The 18,805-nt window shown below is 32.7% G+C and overlaps 1 protein-coding gene across 1 annotated transcript; it reads left to right on the top strand.

The window, feature by feature from the left end:
* Positions 1 to 124: 124 nt before the first annotated feature.
* On the top strand, positions 125 to 13,113 carry LOC134711074 (solute carrier family 25 member 45-like). Its single transcript, XM_063571501.1, has 6 exons — positions 125 to 2,007; positions 10,271 to 10,333; positions 10,930 to 10,973; positions 11,280 to 11,360; positions 11,931 to 12,174; positions 12,641 to 13,113. Exons 2-6 carry the CDS (start codon positions 10,288 to 10,290, stop codon positions 13,111 to 13,113), a joined length of 888 nt encoding a protein of 295 aa, XP_063427571.1. The 5' UTR covers positions 125 to 2,007; positions 10,271 to 10,287.
* The last annotated feature ends 5,692 nt before the right edge of the window (positions 13,114 to 18,805 follow it).

Genomic DNA, 18,805 nt, shown 5'->3' with positions numbered 1-18,805 from the left:
AGAAAAATCCAAAGAATTTCGTAGACCGAAGTCTGGAGGAGATCAAAATCGACATAAAACATTTATGATAGAACCATCAACTACAAGGTTTTAGTTACCTCTGATTGTGCAGGATACATTTAGACTTGAAGAACCATAAACCATATTGTTTAAGTTACCTCTGTCGGTGCATCGTACATTAAGAAACTGAAAATTCATGGTTGGAATTACTTCTTACATCAAACATTCTTTATTTGTGAAGTGCAATTTATCAAACTTTTTTTATGAATTAATGTAAAAACATATTTACAGTCATTCTGACAATAACATGTAATACTTTACTTGTTTTTTATCATATAATTATTTGCATTCGTTGATGATTTTGACACTTATATTAGGTGATAGTAGTTATACAAATCTCGCGATTTAAGACATGTGCCCAAATTCAACCGTTGTTCATATATGAAGCCAACACCAAATGTATTTTAAACATAACCAACTTAAGACAAATTCCATAAAAAGGGAGTAATGTTTTACGTGGGAAAAAATTTTGCTGATTCAAAAGGCACAAATTATTTAAGAGATGATATTTAAAATATACGTATTTAAGGGGCACTAGCTGTCAAAGGAGTAGGTTCAGTAAGACCCCTTTTTGGCCCCAAAATATAGCAGTTTTACAAAATTGTTAAATTGTTAACTTTTAAATTTATTATGGAAAGTAGAATGCTTCTGCTACATAAATATGGGCTGTTTTTGACAACACAATGCATATATATTGGGTATACTAGCATCATTAAGTCATGCTAAATTACTGAAATCTTCACAATTTTAGCATTTTAGTTAAATTTAAGACGGTTCCCGTCTTAAATGAAAGTGGCCGCATTCGTGTTAATTTATAATATTAAAATGTAAGTTGTATTTGATGATAATACATAACATATTTAAAGGTTGAGGATGCACACGGACGTGGCCACTTTCATTTTTGACAAAAACTGTCTGAAAAGTGTCATTTTTGGCATATTTGAATGATTTTTCATTTTCAAGCTTGAATCGGAGCGTTCTTTATGACTAAATCCCTTAAAATCTTTCACATCAACTGATCAACTGAAATAGCCACTTAAGTGTATAAAAAGTGCCCAAAATCTTTCGTCAGACTAACCTGAAATCTGAGGATAAAATCGGCCCTTACCGGACCTACTCCTTCGTGTTCAACAATTTGACTCAAATTATCAGATAACTATAAAGGGACCCTTTTTGTTGTATATCATATTTGTATTTTCGGTTATTGTTTTGTTCCAAAATTAGTTCGTTAATTTTTTCGTTTGAATTGTTTTTACATTTGTCAATACAAACGCCTTTTATATAGCTTTCTGTGCGGTATTGGTTTTGCTCAGGCATAGTTTAAGGTCGAACAATGTCTTGGTTGCTAACTTCTTAGTCAGTGGGCCTCTGGTGGTGAATTGTAACGTTATGTATCATTGACAATCTTACCACATCTTCTTATGTTTTTCTGTATATAGAATTATAATTAGAAAGAAGAACAAAATAATTATGGTTTATAAATATTTGGTTTATGAAGATTTCAATTACAAAATATACACTGGCTAGGTCTATTAGAAATGTAAGTCGAGAGTAAGAGTTGGGAGTATTTATTTAATTTTATTATTGAATTACTCGGCACACCAAAGATTTTCAAAAAAATATTAAATCATTGTAAGTGGTGATCGACGGCGCTTCCGTCCTTCTGACATGCTATTTCAATTTGGTTGGTTGGTTTGTTGGTTGGTAGATCATTGGTTGCGTATACATCAGATGTCACATTCTGCATAATTATGGCAATTGTCAATACTGTTAACATGTATCACACATATCTAATGTACACAAATAAATGAATGTGGAATGTATTGGTCAATTTAAATTTATATATGGGTTATAATTTTTATATCAGATTGTTATTATTGACACTAGTTAATCACAGGTACACAATACAACTAGATTCTAGACACACACAGTAAAGTATTTGTTACGGTAAGTGAGCTTCATCTAGGATTTTCATGCACCCACCTACGATAGTAGAGGGGCATTATGTTTTCTGGTCTGTGCGTCCGTTCATCCGTCCGTCCTTCTGTCCGTCGTACCGTTCGTTCGTTTGTCTGCCTGTCCCGCTTCAGGTTAAAGTTTTTGGTCAAGGTAGTTTTTAATGAAGTTAATGTCCAATCAACTTGAAACTTAGTATACATGTACCCTATCATATGATCTTTCTAATTGTAATGCCAAATTAGAGTTTTGAACCCAATTTTACGGTTCACTGAACATAGAAAATGATAGTGCAAATTTCAGGTTAAAGTTTTTGGTCAAGGTAGTTTTTGATAAAGTAGAAGTCCAATCAACTTGAAACTTAGTATACAAGTTCCCTTTGAAAAGATCATTCTAATTTTAATGCCAAATTAGAGAATTTATTCCAATTTCACGATCCACTAAACATAGAAAATGATAGTGCGAGTGGGGCATCCGTGTACTGTGGACACATTCTTGTTTGATTATGTGATTACTTAGCCGTTTTTTGTGTTTAATTGATTACTAGGCCAACTATTTAATGATTATTTAGTTATAAATTTGATAATCTAGCACTGTATTTTTGATTATTTGATTATCTCGTAAAAAAAAATAATGATTATCAAATCAAATAATTTTAGTGGTGTAAATTCCTATATAGAAAGGATACCAGCCAACATGGAAGTTGTGATTGCACTGGGCAATTATCATTATTGTGATTTTTCGGCGAAAAAAATGTGATTATGTGATTACTTCAGGACACTCCCCATGTGAGGCATCGTACAACAGTGGTAATATAATGGTATAGTATACGTACAAATAGTTGATGATATGACTAGCTCCCCGTGAGAGGCATCGTACAACAGTGGTAATATAATGGTATACGTACAAATAGTTGATGATATGACTAGCTCCCCGTGAGGCATCGTACAACAGTGGTAATATAATGGTATACGTACAAATAGTTGATGATATGACTAGCTCCCCGTGAGAGACATCGTACAACAGTGGTAATATAATGGTATACGTACAAATAGTTGATGATATGACTAGCTCCCCATGAGAGGCATCGTACAACAGTGGTAATATAATGGTATACGTACAAATAGTTGATGATATGACTAGCTCCCCGTGAGGCATCGTACAACAGTGGTAATATAATGGTATACATACAAATAGTTGATGATATGACTAGCTCCCCGTGAGAGGCATCGTACAACAGTGGTAATATAATGGTATACGTACAAATAGTTGATGATATGACTAGCTCCCCGTGAGAGACATCGTACAACAGTGGTAATATAATGGTATACGTACAAATAGTTGATGATATGACTAGCTCCCCGTATATATGGTTCTCATGGTAATTTGAGTATTTTTGTATCTGTCGACTGTCATCGAACAGAGGTGGGTAAAGCTATTAAAAAAGCCCAGTGCAATGACAACTTCCATGTGCATGATGGTTTAATATTTTTTTGCAGCGAATGTTAATATGAAACAGTTTAAAATAGTCTGTTTAACATGTTCAACATTGTCAATAACGGATATAAAAATGCTATATTTACACCTCTAAAAGTAAAACTACTCTGAGTACAGTCTTACCTGTACCGGTAATGTATTTCTGTCGAAAGGAAAAAATAAGAAAATTGTTAGCTCCCTTTGTTATGGACGTATCATTTTCTAGATATGAATAAGTGGATATATTATAACAATTTGTGACAATTTTATAGCATGGATTTCACTACCATCTTCTTAGATAATTTTTCGATCAAATAGTGCCGTGAGTTTATATTTTATGCAATTCTATTAACTTATACTATACTCAAACAGAAGAAAACCTTATAATTACATATCACAACACGTGAAAAGTACAGTGAAATTAAGGTTCATCATAACAAACGAACAAATATGGCTGTATTTACATGCCAAAAATTACTCTGAATACAGACTTACCTGTAAAGTTGGAAAAGTTTTAAAGCCTAGCATCCACTAGATATATAAAAGTTAAATGCATTTTGTGTTTAAGAAAGATAAAATCTTTCTTGGTTTTTGCTGGGCATTTTTTTTCCTTTCTTCAGAAGGTTCAAAAATAAACAAACACCTGCATTACTTTGATACTGTCCACTCACTGACTCAGATAAACTCTTTAACTCGCCTATAGTTGTGAAGATACCTGTTGTCCATGTCAATTAAGGACAATGAAAACAATACAAACCGGTTTTTTACCTGAGGGAGCATCTCATAGTTGTTCCATAACTTAGTCAGTTTTCACACCTTTTGCATGAAGGAAAAAAAAAATGCCTAGCAAAAACCAAGAAAGATTTTATCTTTCTTAAACACAAAATGCATTTAACTTTTATATATCTAGTGGATGCTAGGCATTAAAACTTTTCAAACAGCACAGGTAAGTCTGTATACAGAGTAGTTTTTGAGGTAAAAATACGGCCATATTTGTCCATTTGTTATGATGAACCTTAACCGACAGACCAACGGTATATCGATCTGTTCATCAAGGTTGGACTTTGGACTCTACAGTTCGGTATAAGTGTAACGTAACGGAAATTAAGAGATAACTGTGTTGTATTTGAAGCTTTAAGGACGTCCATCGGTAGTTTTACTGTCGCAAATTTAGTTTACTGTTTACCTGTCTCCGCGTACAGTTATCTCTATTTTAATGCAAAACAAGTTCATAATTAAATTTCAATCATTATTTCAGTGTGAAATCTTCGTTAAAGAAAATTCCGCGAAATGTAGTTATCTTCTTTGGTCCCTTTGGCCTCTGTGCCGCTTCAGAATGTAATAAAATTGGATAAAAGGAAGAATTTTAGGTGCAACATGTGGGTTTTTTGGCTTATTATTGTAGAAATTATATGTCAATACATTCAGCAATTCAAAATGTCGGCTTCCTTAGTTACAGACAAGGAGATAGAGAATTTTATGCTCACTGTCATCCATTCAGAACCATTGATAAAAAATAATTGCATTATAATCACCGTTATCCTCTAATTATCGTTAGATATCATCACAATGGATGACGAAACTATAAATTTGATACACATACACTGACTGAATTACCACCTAGTAACCTTTTGGTCAAATGTACCGATTTTTCATAATCTCAATGTATATTTAATTGCTCGGGCCAAAATAATCACGAATATAATGCATACCCATGTTAAAACTACGATACTCTTGCATCGATGCGGCTGCCTAGATATACTTTTGTGTCAAACGCAGGGAACGTAATATTGATATTGAAACAATTCGATATGAGTTACTAAATATTGCCAAACGTCAACAATGTTTTCCATATTGGAATGCTAGTCGTAAAAAAGCGACTTGGTCCAATAAAACCATCTAGTGAACCCACTGAGAGTAAGCTCGGAAACGATTGCTATCTGTTACACTTGGCTTCGAGGGATTGAATTAAACAATGACTTGAAATTAGTTTGAATGTGAAACTCTCAGAATGTGTATTCAAGAAAATAGTGTGTCTTGGAAGGATGTCATCCGTATTCTGACTTTTTTATTACTTCTCTTCAGGACTTAAAGAAACTGTTATTCGTCTAGAAAGAGAGGTCAACTCCTTAAAAAGAGATCATATCCAAGAAATTAAATATCTTAATAGTACAGTCTTCAAGCTGACAAAGGAAAACAAACAGTTACTTGATATTACTTCTAAAAATCAGGAACATTTCAAGAACTTTCAAAATCAAATTACCGCATTGCGGAACACGTGCGAAAACTCAGATCACAAGATTAGCAAGCTTAAGATTCAATTACGGAACGAAATTTTCTCCAAATCAGAAAGGGCTTTGTCTAATCTTGACAAAAAGCTAAGTACTTCTGCGAAGGATTGGGGTCAGCTGAAACATAACATGAATCTGGAAAACTCAAGAACGACTTAGCGATACTACCAAAGAAATATAAGGGGCTTCAAAACGATATCAAAGTTGAATCATCAAATATCATCCCGGCAGGTCAGTGCTACCTGTTTTCTCGGTTTTCAGAGTCTGAAAGCCAAAACTGACCTGCTTTATGACAAAATTAAGAAAATTAATGATTCAATCAACACAAGAAAAGAGTGCATCTTTTTCTCAGTCCATGACCGACATCCGCAAACGGTTGAACAAAGCAGAAAAAGAAGTAAACTGCCTCGACAAGATTAGAGAAAGTTATGCCAATATACTGACAAAAAAAGAGGATCACATGGAGAGTCTATCTACAGTGAATGCATACTGCTCTAGTGAATTAGCACCGCAGGATTTGCATAGAATTATGAATTTTACTAACAATACATAATCTGAATCTTTACATTCTATTTGTTCAGAAAATCAAGAAACAAGACACAATGAGAGTTAACGTCTCAAATGACAGTACCAGTAACAACGTGATAATTAAAATGCCTTCCAAATGCAATATTAAAAGCAAAGTCTTAAAAATAACTTTTCTTCGTCATATGTTGAATCCGAAATGTCGCCAGATGAAAGCGATCAAATGTTTCCAGTGCACTTCCAACGGTCTACATGCCGTCCAATTCAATCGACAATTTTCAGTGGTTATGTCAAAAACTCTTTTCGAAGAGTTTAAGGGTTTTGTATTGGAGGGATCAATAAATCGTCTTCTGAAACCGAAACGAGGACGAATTTATTAGAAAATGACATTAGATTAACTCATCTACGTTATTTTGATAAGCAAATGAGAAGGACCGCTTCAGCGCAAGTATATATTGATGCTCAAAGATAAATTTAAGATTCGTGATCCGTCTTTTGGCCACCTGAAATTTTCATGAAAGACTCGCTTCTTTGGTCCTTGTTCATATCAGAAAAGGATATTACTCAGGACTCGCATACAAACTCATGAATTTGAAAGTTGCATGCTGAAACTGTCGCGGTATTATGTCCGTAGTGCTTTACTTAACAAATATTTTGAGCGAATTGAAAATTGATGTTATTGCAATAGCTGAACATTGGCTTCGGAAATTACAATTTCATTTTTTAAACACAGTTCATTCAAATTATCGAGCTGACGGGAAATGTGTAGATGCGTAGGATACTATCATGCTGAATTGTACAACTGTAACTTTTGTGGTGGAGTTGCATTTTCAGTGTCAAATTATTTGTGTCCGTTCATAGTAGAACTTGATATTGAAAGTAATCGAATATGTAGCTTTGCAATATAGTTTTTGGGTCAAAGTAGTGTTTTCCTCATTTCCGTATACTTACCTGAAACGATACAGCCGTTAAATTTGTTTGTGGATGAATTGAAATATCTAATGGATATCTACTGTGCCTATACAAACCTTGGAACTGCGAAGTGCTGGTGGCAGTGATGATAGTTTAGCGAAGCAACCTCACCACTGTTTCGGAGTTTGGTGAGAGGAAGATATGTGTTGCCGAATGAACAAAATGGCTGAAAGTTTGAACTGTTGGAGTGAATGCCGTGTATTTTGTATGTTATGTAACGTTTGCGTAATATATGTAGTTCGAATAAATCGTGACTGTTATTTTCTACAAAGATGGTGTTAACTTGTAGATTATGAACGCTCGGAATTCTACATTTACAACATTGTAGGCAGCGACAAAAAACGGATCTACGCAAACAGATGTTATATATTTTTATACACTCAGACGGAATGCTTTTAAAGAGTGGGGGAAATCTGAAATTAAACAATGAAGGTACCGTAAACAAATTTATTCAACAATACGATCGTGACCAGATTGTTACACTTACAGCTCAACAGAAGGACGATACGACACTGGAATACTTTAATAAGATTCATCATTTTAAAACTGATACTACAGATTCGACCATATTAGTTACGGAGAAGTATCTAATTGGCAAAAGTGGACGGAAAATGATTAAACATTTTTGTTCGGCGTTAGCATCAATGATAAAATGATAATCTAAGGTGCAAATTTGAAAGAAATCAACATTGTCACGTTTTATGTTTGTCTGTTACTTATGTTTGTCAGCATTTCATTTTGATATATAATAACTATGAGCTGGTGTGACTTACCAGAGATTGATGGTACTGAACTTTTTGAAGGTTTCTGGACGAAATTTTCTATTTTAAGTGAACGTTTTTAAATTGGTCACCTAGTGATATGGCTTTTTATTTGGTTACTTCGCTGAGAGATAAAGCTTTAGAATATGTTTCATATTCACCCCGCAAAGATCTTTATAATGTATCAGTTTTGTATTTTGCATTGAAATGTCGATTTGGTGATATCGAGACTGCTCTGAATTGTATATGAAATTGAGAAATATAACTATGTTTACAAGTGAAAGCATTTAAGAGTACGTATGTAGAATTGAGATAAATGTTCGGAAATCGTTCCCTTGTGTGAACGAAACTTTATTAGCGAAGCTAATTACTGTGTATGCTATATATGGATACCTTGATGGTGCCATTGGATATAGAGTTCTGAATAAAGAACCGTCAAAAGTTAGTGTTGTGGCAGGAACATTGCAGACAATCTTTAAAATCCGTAGAAAAATCGCGTTGCACTGCAGACAGTGACTTTGAGAAACAGTTTGAAATAGGCACTAAGCGTAATATGGATTTCTCAGATCATGATATTTGGAGGAATAATGTGTCCACAAATACTGACTTTGATATGCAAAATGACATAAGTTTATATACTAGTAACCAGAAATTGGAAAAAGACAATTATACTGTTGGTTAATTAAATGTACATAATAATTTCTTTGAGTCATATGAATTAAAACATGAGGAACTTTGTTACGTTATTGAGGCAACTGATGTTGAAGTTGCGAAAGTTTTGGACGTAGAGATAGCTATCTTGGAACTTCCGCGCGTTGAAAAGAAAACGGTGGTTACTGGTGGGACAGAGATTGTTAGCGTTAGAAAGGTTGAATTAAAATATGAGGAACTTAATGATATTGTTGAGATAACTGAGGTTGCAGTTGCAAAATTTTCTAAACTTATGATAACCAAGTTTAGAAGTCCAAAAGTTGAACAACAAACGGTATCCTTTGGTGAAGTAGAAGTAGTTAGCGTCCGAAAATGGACACCCTTTTAGCAAAGTGACATACAGTTTGATACTTCTAAAAATAATGATGATAACAATTATGACAAACCTAGAGTTTCAACATATACTGGATTATCGAAACCAGTATACGAAAAGTACTTCACATGTAAAAAAATTGTACGCGGAAATAAGTTTACCCAATTCAAAGATAGTAATGTCTATGAAAACAGTTATAAAAGTGATGTTTGTGGATCGTCAATGTTACCTGAGATGAACTGGAAAACACGAAATCGCAAATTGCCTTGATTGTCTTTTTATTTCGAGGACGAAATATTCTTGAGAAGAGGGAGAAGTGTTGTGAATGTGACTTTGTCCTCATGTACGTAATTTTGCAAAACAGTGTTTACGCTGTCTCTCATTCTTTTGACGTTGTGTGAAAGGAACGTGAGAGTGATAGAGGTGTTGCCGAATGAACAAGATGGCTGAATGTTTGAACTGCCGTGTATTTTGTATTTTATGTAACGTCTGTATAATATATGTAGTGTGAATAAATCGTGACTGTTATTTTCTACAAAGATGGTGTTAACTTGTAAACTATGAACGCTCGGAATTCTACGTTTACAACACATACCTTTCAGTCTTACGATGAAGGTCCAGCAACTGGTATAGATCCAATGATAACTAAAAGAGAGAACATTTGCTATACATCCGAAGTTTTTATTCCTGATGAAGATCTATTCAACGTGTCGGACTGTAAACTTATCATATGCATGATTGAAATTAACCGTAGGTCAGAATCCACTTATAACATGTAGTTAAGCTTGGACGAAGACGATTGAACTTATCTTAATCACGGACTATTCTTTTGCCGTATTTCAAAATCTTTGTACTGTTTGTGCACCATCCTCATCTGCGACCACATAAACTATTGAGTCATACTACAAGACTATTGCCGATGCAATGCAAACCTGTTAAATTAGTTGTTTTAACTACAAAATCAAACTATCAAATTTTAATTTTTATGTTTAGATTCCTTACCATTATTGATTATCATATATCAAAAGTTCATTACTAGACTTCCAGTCCAATACTAGACTTGAATTCTGCTTATATATAATTGGTTCGTTCGTAATATAAATATGATTTTGCCTTTGCTGAACCAGGTACAGAGTCTGAAAAATCTAAATGACGATAATCATATTCAGTGGAACCAGATGGATAAACAATTATTTCTGTTTCAGAGTAGTAAATCACAGTCATGACAGAACACGTTATACACGATTATATAGCTGGAGCAATTGGAGGTATGTACAAATATTTAAAGTTCCATGTCCTGTGTTTGCTCACAGAATAAAAATACCAAACTAAATGGTCTTTAATGACGATTTTACCATTTTTCTACGTTTTCCTTATATGATATAAATTATAATAGATAAATAGATACCTTCATCAACATGGACAGATCTACAGTACTAACAACTCAGATGTTGCCGATATGGTCAGCAGATTGTCTCTTTAAAGAAAAGATTGTCCTTAAATGAGGATTTTTTAAAACCTCTTTCACTGTGTTTTAGCAACTAAAATAACAAAACTAAAGAAAATAGAATGAAGCTAAACAAAGTAACTGATTAGCAATACAAGACCAACAAAACAGAAATTTTTGTCATTTATTCTACTAGTATTCTAGTATACAATTTGGGAGAGTGTCCTCTATTGAATATGCACATAGATCACGGTGATTGATTGACATATTATTTTTAGAACCTCTAGTTTAAATTCCTGTTATTGCTTGCATTAATCTTTGCAGTGATAAATAATTCCTGTTACCCGAGTTTTACCACACAGTGTCATCAAAATCACTTATGACAAGTGTCGGGTATAATGTAAACTTATTTTTCAGGAGCTTCTGGGCTTGTACTTGGACATCCATTTGACACAACAAAGGTACATGTAACTTTACACTAAATCTCGAAGTATCAATAAACTGAAAACGTCACCATCTGCACTGCAGACCTACTTTTACACATTATTATACATGTATATATAAATTAAAATAAAATAACTTTTCAAAGTTTGTTATCTTTGCATTAAACAGTTTAAAAGCATGATTAAGGTACTTAATCATATCACTGTATTCATAGGACACATCTCTAATAATGGGACTAAATCCAGACTATTTTGAAATAACTTTTTTGTTTCGCTATTGTTTTTTTTAAATAATTTTACCTATAATTAAATATTTTACATTAGGTACAATTGCAGACGCAACATCATGGCAGTAGATACAAAGGACTTGTGGATGCTGTTAAAAGCATAAGTCATCAAAGTTTGGTAAGTTTGACACTTAATCCATTGATTGCATTTTTAACATTTTTTTTTTACAGTTTTCATAAAAAAATGAGTTTTATTCTGTAAAACTGAATTTTATCTTTACCTTCATTGTTTTCATTTTATTTGAATTTTCTATTCCATTTGTGTGAAAGTCATCTCTGCTATAATGTGAAATACGATACCGAAAACAGTGGACAAAGTTATAAAAAAAACTTACAACTTTGATAAGGTCAAAGATACCATGAAAATAAATTATAAAACAACCTGTTTCAGTGCTTTCACCATCCAACTTGATGCACAAAGTTGAATGTTTAGAACAATGGTCAACCGAAGAGGTGCATTTCAGCGCTTTCCGTTTAATCTCGTTATTGAATATGATTTAATTCATTACAGGTGCGGTTTTGTGGATAGACACATCCGGCTAACGTTCGGCCAGATTCTAGATCTGCTAAATATAACTTCCATGCAAAGAGTATACATACATTGCTTTGCTTGTTTATCTTTAGTATTTACCATTTAGTACTTTTAACATTTGATATTGTTGTAAATATACTAGTAACTTTTTTTCAGAATAAAGGATTTTTTCGAGGAATGTCTTATCCTTTATTTTCTTACGGTGTTGTGAATTCCATATTTTTTGGGGTTTATGGTAATTCACTGAAGTGGTTAGACAGACACGAATCTAACAAGAAATCGTCTTACCTCAACATATACCTGGCTGGTTGTATAGGTGGTGCAGCACAACTTGTAGCTCTCGTTCCTGTAGATTTAGTTAAAGTTGTACTGCAATCCCAGATTCCTCATGACACAACAGGTATGTAGAAAGGTATATGTCATAATGATATAGATTAAATCATTTCGAACATGTAGATCGATGAGAGTATAAACAATAGTATATCATAGTGCTGTCCTCATTACTCATAGAAACAGGGACCATACAATGTCCTCAACCCTTCAAACTTGTAAACTCTTTCTGCACTTGTTTCATATTACTTATTACTTTCTCAACTGACCACCGCCATAATCCAACAGGGATGTTCAAAAGCGACATGAAACATCAATAAGCAATCAATCAATAATTACTTGGTTTGCAATAAAGGCAACAGTAGTATACCGCTGTTCGAAACTCATAATAAATAGAAAAAACAAATCCGGGTTACAAACTAAAACTAAGGGAAACGTATTAAATATAAGAGGAGAACAAGACATAATCTTCGTCTTTTTACTACAAATTAAAATCAGCGAACTGTAAATCAATCATTTTTTTCTTTTTTTCCCAGGACACACAGTGGACAACGCAAGATATTTTAAAGGACCAACGGAATGTGCAATACACATTTATAAAACCTCTGGTATATTTGGCTTTTACAAAGGGTTAATACCAAATGCATGGAGAGATATACCAAGTTATGGACTATATTCTCTTTCTTATGAGTCTTTACGTCAGACCATGATACAGTATGGATGGACAGATTCTAAAGGAATAATACCGGAGTTAATTGCTGGTGGCTGTGCTGGAACATTGACATGGTTTTCTATCATGCCGTTTGATGTAATTAAAAGCAGATACCAGGCTGACTTAAAAAGGGAATACAAAGGAATATTGGACTGCGTCTACAAGAGTTATAGACAGGAGGGAATAACAGTATTTTATAGAGGATGTTTAGTTACATGCCTAAGGGCCTTTCCTGTAAATGGTGTCATTTTTCTGGTCTATTCTAAAACTTTAAATTATTTGGAAACAAATTTTTAGAATTAAATCGATTAATATCTTAAAATACAGTATCTGAGAAACGAACATTATCACGAAATGGACCATGATATTGATGTCACTTTGGATAAACACTGCAAGACAGACATGTTCACAAAACAAGAATTGCATTCACCAAATATAGTTACCTGTATCCTATTGCTTACAATACCTTAGTAAAGAAATTGATCTCTAATTACAATGTCGTATGGGGTCAAAAACCTGGTTTAATCTACCATTTTCCACACACAAGAAAATGTTTGTATCAAGTCAGGAATATGACAGTTATTCATTCGTTTGATGTGTTTGAGCGTTTGATTTTGGCTTCAGATAACTGACTTTCCGTTTTAAATTTTTCTCGGAGTTTGGTATTTTTGTTGTTTTACTTCTTTCGACTTATCGGTCATGCTCATTTTCGAGGTCATGCAATCTCCTCCATTTTTATTTTGTTCCTTGATTTGTGTCGTAAAAAACGATTTTGGATATTTGAACACCGGAAAAGTACTGTTGCCTTAATCTTCTACCGTCTGAAACATGAAGGTCTCAGGCTAGACAAAAGCCAAAGAAATCTAAACTACATTATAAGCGACATACCAGACACATGTTCAATATCATAGAACAAAAACTGAAATGCTGTATGATGAAAACTTGGAAAAGACAATAATGTTGGAAGCAAAGAAATGTTTCATGCCCAGTGAATTACAAACAAAAAATACTTCCAGATGAATTGATATACAAATTCTGCTCTTTGATAGCAATACCAAAACCAAGACTTCAGATTTCATCATAATAAACCAAGGCATACTATATTCTATACATAATTATTATACACAGCAAAAAGTTTGTAAGAAATTATTGTACCCAGACATAACGTCTTGGTCAAACAAATACTGACATCACAACACAACACTTCTTTTCATTAAAAGATACTAGTACTGCCATTTACAAGCATGTGTGTAAGTAAGAAAACGTTGCCCTTTTTAATTGTTTACTCCTGGATCCTTCTTTTATACGTCAAATATAATGACCAATATAATATGTCCAAATCTGCTAGAGAATTTGTAGAACTCGTAAACAATTAATATATTGGCAGACTTACGGAATATGAGAGAGTCTTATAAAACTAAATGCAAGAAGTGCTTCATATTTAAACCTATTATCTAGATTACCTTAAAGCCATTATGCAGGTAAAAGTAAACTTAGTGTCAATACCTTATGTTTAAAGGGTTATTAACTGTCAAGGTCATGTTCACCGAATTGACCCAAATATATTTTTAAAAACATACTTTAGCGTATATCAATATTTCAAAACGTCAATAAGATCTAATGAACAATGCAGGTGCCTACCTTGACAAATCAGCATTAAGTGCGTATTTTAGACTAGAAAACATCTAATTGTCCATCGCAATGACAACCGAAGACTGACAACGGTCATATAACTTATGTTAAATATAAAGAGACCAATAAACACGTGCAATTTCATAATTATAATTTTTCTAGGCCTGTTTGATTGCATGTTATAGTTAAAAATATAGTTGTAAATCTCCGTTTTACTTAATAAGAATATTTTTTATGTGAACAGGTCTGTCAACAAAATTGTGATTCTTTGTTACTTCCCCCGTTTACTTTCCTTGTTGACATTCTTATTTTTTACCCAATGAACTGCTTCAACATACTGACCACATGCTGTCAAAACATATACGCAACCAATCTCCACTAAAGTTAGAATAAAGGTTGCATAATTAGTTAAAATATGCTGAATTATTGACTTGCAAGTTAATAACAATACATCAGCGATGTGTTTTGTGATCTTACTTTGACCAAATTAAACCAAATTAACAGACTGTAACTAGCGAAATATAATTTCTTCATTCCGCTTTCACAAATTTTTTAAAACATTAAAGTGTTTTTTTTAAATGTTTGTCTAATTCATAGTCAATGCCTTTAATGGCTCAATTTCATTTGTGATCTAAAAGTGATCTATTAGTTCATCAAAGGTACTATATATTAATATATAACTTTGATCCCATCCATCCTTTTATATTGTGGAAATCTCGACAAGTGAACTTTTGATTATACATAGGTCATTTTTGATTTCAAAGTGTGCATAATTCTTCGCATTACACTGAAATGATGTATATTCAGAAACTATGGACCATAGGTCATAGTGACCTGCACGCTGCAATAAACCACAATAAACATATCTGCATTAGTTTAGATACTATTACTTAATGGTACTAAACTAAGTAGCCACAACCACATACTGTAACCTTGATTCTTACATATTCCCAAGAATTTCTCCCCGTACAGGTTTAGATAATCATATTACATCAAGTTGAGATATTAACATGACATATACTAGTAACTCAAATTAAGTCAATGAAGCATGAAATGAAGGTCACAAGAAAAGATGCCATTACTTATTTTCGAAATATGTCGTAAAAATTATCTTTCATGTAAAAAATATTCAAAGTCATTGAATCAAGAAAAAGTTGCAACATAAAAGAGAATCAGATGTACCTACAAACAAAGTCATAACATTATGCATAGGCCCAACTGACACCTGGCTATTGACTAACATAGGAACTCAGAAGTGCACACACACATGGTTTCACGTGTGAGCCGATGGTTTTTCTTCAACAAAGATGTCCATTTTTAATAAGATGTTTAATACTATGAACTTTCATAATATTTAGTACAATGTTTATTCATTATCAAAAATTGCAAAGTTATGTAAAACAAAATGTTATAGTGTGTACATCTAAAATACATTGCTTACCTTAATACTATGGTTGTCTTTCAATATAATGACAATGCAAGGCACTATTTTGATTATGGACAATTTTCGAGAGGAGAGTATGTTTTAGTAGATTTAAATGAAATATATATTTGTTGCAAAGTAACTTTTGATACCTATATATCAAAATGCATAAAACAGTAGAACATCATTCATATAAAATGACGTACAATATGAGGGTTAAGACACCTTAGGAATTTTCAAAATGTCATACAACCTCGCATGAACTGTTGATTAAAATAAGTAAATTTCCAAAGCTGAGTATGGAATTAACAACTGCAATTTTAATAATTCGATGAAAAATGTACATAATCTGAATTATCAATATTATCTCGGTTTATTGTAGCGAATATGAAATCATTTAACTAACAGTAAAAGCAGGTAGTGTTATCCAACAAACACATGGGACTTAGAGATAACATTCATTTTCGAATCTTGTTGCCCAGCTGACAGGTACATAATGATTCCGTTTGTTATATTCTTTTACATTAACATATATGATATATCCAATAAATTCAAGCGAATACGATTTAGCTCCAAAAGTACTCGAAATGCACTGTAAGATATTAGTTAAATTATACTATGTATCTCTTTCCAACTTATATGCGACATGTTTTAAACTTGTCCTTTTCCAAATTGTGACATGCTATTGTGATATTTTGACTGAGTGTGGATTCGTTTGGAGGGTGATGCTTGATAGCAAGAGATGCTTACTTTAGCTTTATGCGACCGGCAAACAAGTGAAAAGTATAGCTCGCTGTAAAACAAGGTATAGTCCACCATTTGCTACATCAGAAAATGCCTGAGTGAGTGATAAAGTCAGGGTAAATGCAGTTGTTATATTTTCGCTGAGTCCATTCGTTTAGTGTGTTTTTGATTTTACCATATGCTTAGGGATATTCTGTTTAGAGTTTTCCTCAGAGTTGAGTATTTTTGTTGTTTTATTTTTTACTTTGTCGACCTACCCTGTCATGCTCCTTTTTGGGCTTGTTACCTTGATAAGTGTCTTCTTCATTGATTAATGAGATTAAAACTATCATTAAACTACGGTTGCCTACACCTTAAATTGTCTTGCAGAGTCTGATTTCATGAAAAAAACAACAACTAAAGAACAAGCTGCATAATAAATTTGTGTTTACAGTCATACCTCAAAAACTGAAAGGCTTTATAATCAATAGTTTAAAGGAAAACAATATAGGAGGCACAGCAAACTATGAACTGTTTTATGCCTAGAGAAAAAAATGCTTCTCTATGGAAAGGTATAAAAGTTCGTATTTATGATAGCCGTACAGAAACACAGACATGTTTTCAGATTTTATTATAATTAAACAATTCACACAGTATCCCATTATAATTATCATTTTAATATAACCAGTAAATCTATTTCAGCATTTATTGTATACAGACTAGACATTTTTTCACACAAAAAACTGACAGCACAACATGAACACTTCTGTTAATTAAGCAATAAATGCTGCCTCTTATAAAAATATGTATGTATTAAAGTATAAAATTGAGAATGGAAATGGTGAATGTGTCAAAGAGACAACAACCCAGCCATGTATCAAAGTGTTTATTGATAAAGAAAACCTATGCTTTTTTCAACAATATGCTTATCTATCTGTTCATTTAAATACTAAAATGGTATGTCCAAATCTATTTTGGAATTTTCCAAAACTTATTAATACAAAAACCTAAAAGGAAATGGGTTTACCTATTCAACCCTACTTTTACTAAGTTGGTGAAAATCTACTGATTTCAAAGCGTGACTCATTCCGTATCATACGTTTAAATGATATTTTATAAAATGCAAGGAATATAATCATAGTGACCTCCATGCTGATATTTTCCACAAGATATAACTTTACATAAGATAAAATGATAATCTTAACTAAAGGTACTAAGGTATGACTTAGGTGAGAAGCATGACAGTGAGGTCATAGTTAATGTGAAACATAAAATAGCCCCAGATGTACATACAAAAGTCATAGGATTATCAGGCTTGGTTTCTTGTTACTTAGACCATGTTGTTGACACATAGATATATACTCAGAAGTACACAGTCACACACACAAATACATAGATGCAAGCATACTTTATTAGTTTTTCCTCAACTGTGTTGAGGCAAACCAAAAAATAAAAAAAATAAAAATGCATGTTTAATAACTCTATAAAAATCTATATCAAAAATGCCCATTAAGAGTATTTAATACTATGGACTTTCATAATTTTTATCAACAATAACAAGAGTGCAAATTGTCATATTTTGTATATTTCCAATACATTGTTTACTTTCAAAATCAGTTTGTCTTTAAGTGGAATGTCAGTGCAAAGCAATATTTTTGGTTAAGAAATCCTTCACAGTACAGTAGTTTTAAAATGCTTAAATGAACTAAGGATTAATGAAAATGCTGTATCTCCTTACTGTTTGAAAGAACCTTTACTGAATGAGATCCCTTTTGGAACTGTATATTATCACAAAGCAAAATAACAATAGACACATCATTTACAATAACAACATACAAGGGTAAAGAAACCTGAGGAATGTTCATAATGTAAAACAACCACTTGTTAATATTGTAAGCTCATTAATTCATTTAAATTAGTATCTGTAATACATGTATATAACACTAATGAAATATAACTTTTGTCATTGTCTTTAGTGGGATACCAAATGTTCTTGGAAAAAAACTGTTCTTGCTCCAAATAGAAACAAAATATACATTCACATCTCCAAGTGTTTCATGCATAGATGACTTAGTATTATTGCTGCCACTTTTAGAACACCTTTATCATGGTGGACTACTATTTTTTAGCACAGTTAGTTAATAAAGATAGAAAACCACTGTAATACATAAGGATTTCAAAATTATTCATACTTAATGTTTGAAAAATATA

This window comes from Mytilus trossulus, chromosome 3 (genome assembly GCF_036588685.1).
Source record: "Mytilus trossulus isolate FHL-02 chromosome 3, PNRI_Mtr1.1.1.hap1, whole genome shotgun sequence".
In the NCBI taxonomy this organism is placed as follows: domain Eukaryota; kingdom Metazoa; phylum Mollusca; class Bivalvia; order Mytilida; family Mytilidae; genus Mytilus; species Mytilus trossulus.
Note: the sequence above shows the minus strand (reverse complement) of the source record. Positions and strands in the feature narration are given on the sequence as shown.

Excerpts from the sequence above, each read along its gene's own strand:
- LOC134711074 (XM_063571501.1), top strand. The coding sequence starts at position 10,288 with ATGACAGAACACGTTATACACGATTATATAGCTGGAGCAATTGGAG. Across the intron at positions 10,334-10,929 it reads TATAGCTGGAGCAATTGGAG|GAGCTTCTGGGCTTGTACTT; the intron begins GTATGTACAAAT and ends CTTATTTTTCAG. Across the intron at positions 11,361-11,930 it reads GCATAAGTCATCAAAGTTTG|AATAAAGGATTTTTTCGAGG; the intron begins GTAAGTTTGACA and ends ACTTTTTTTCAG.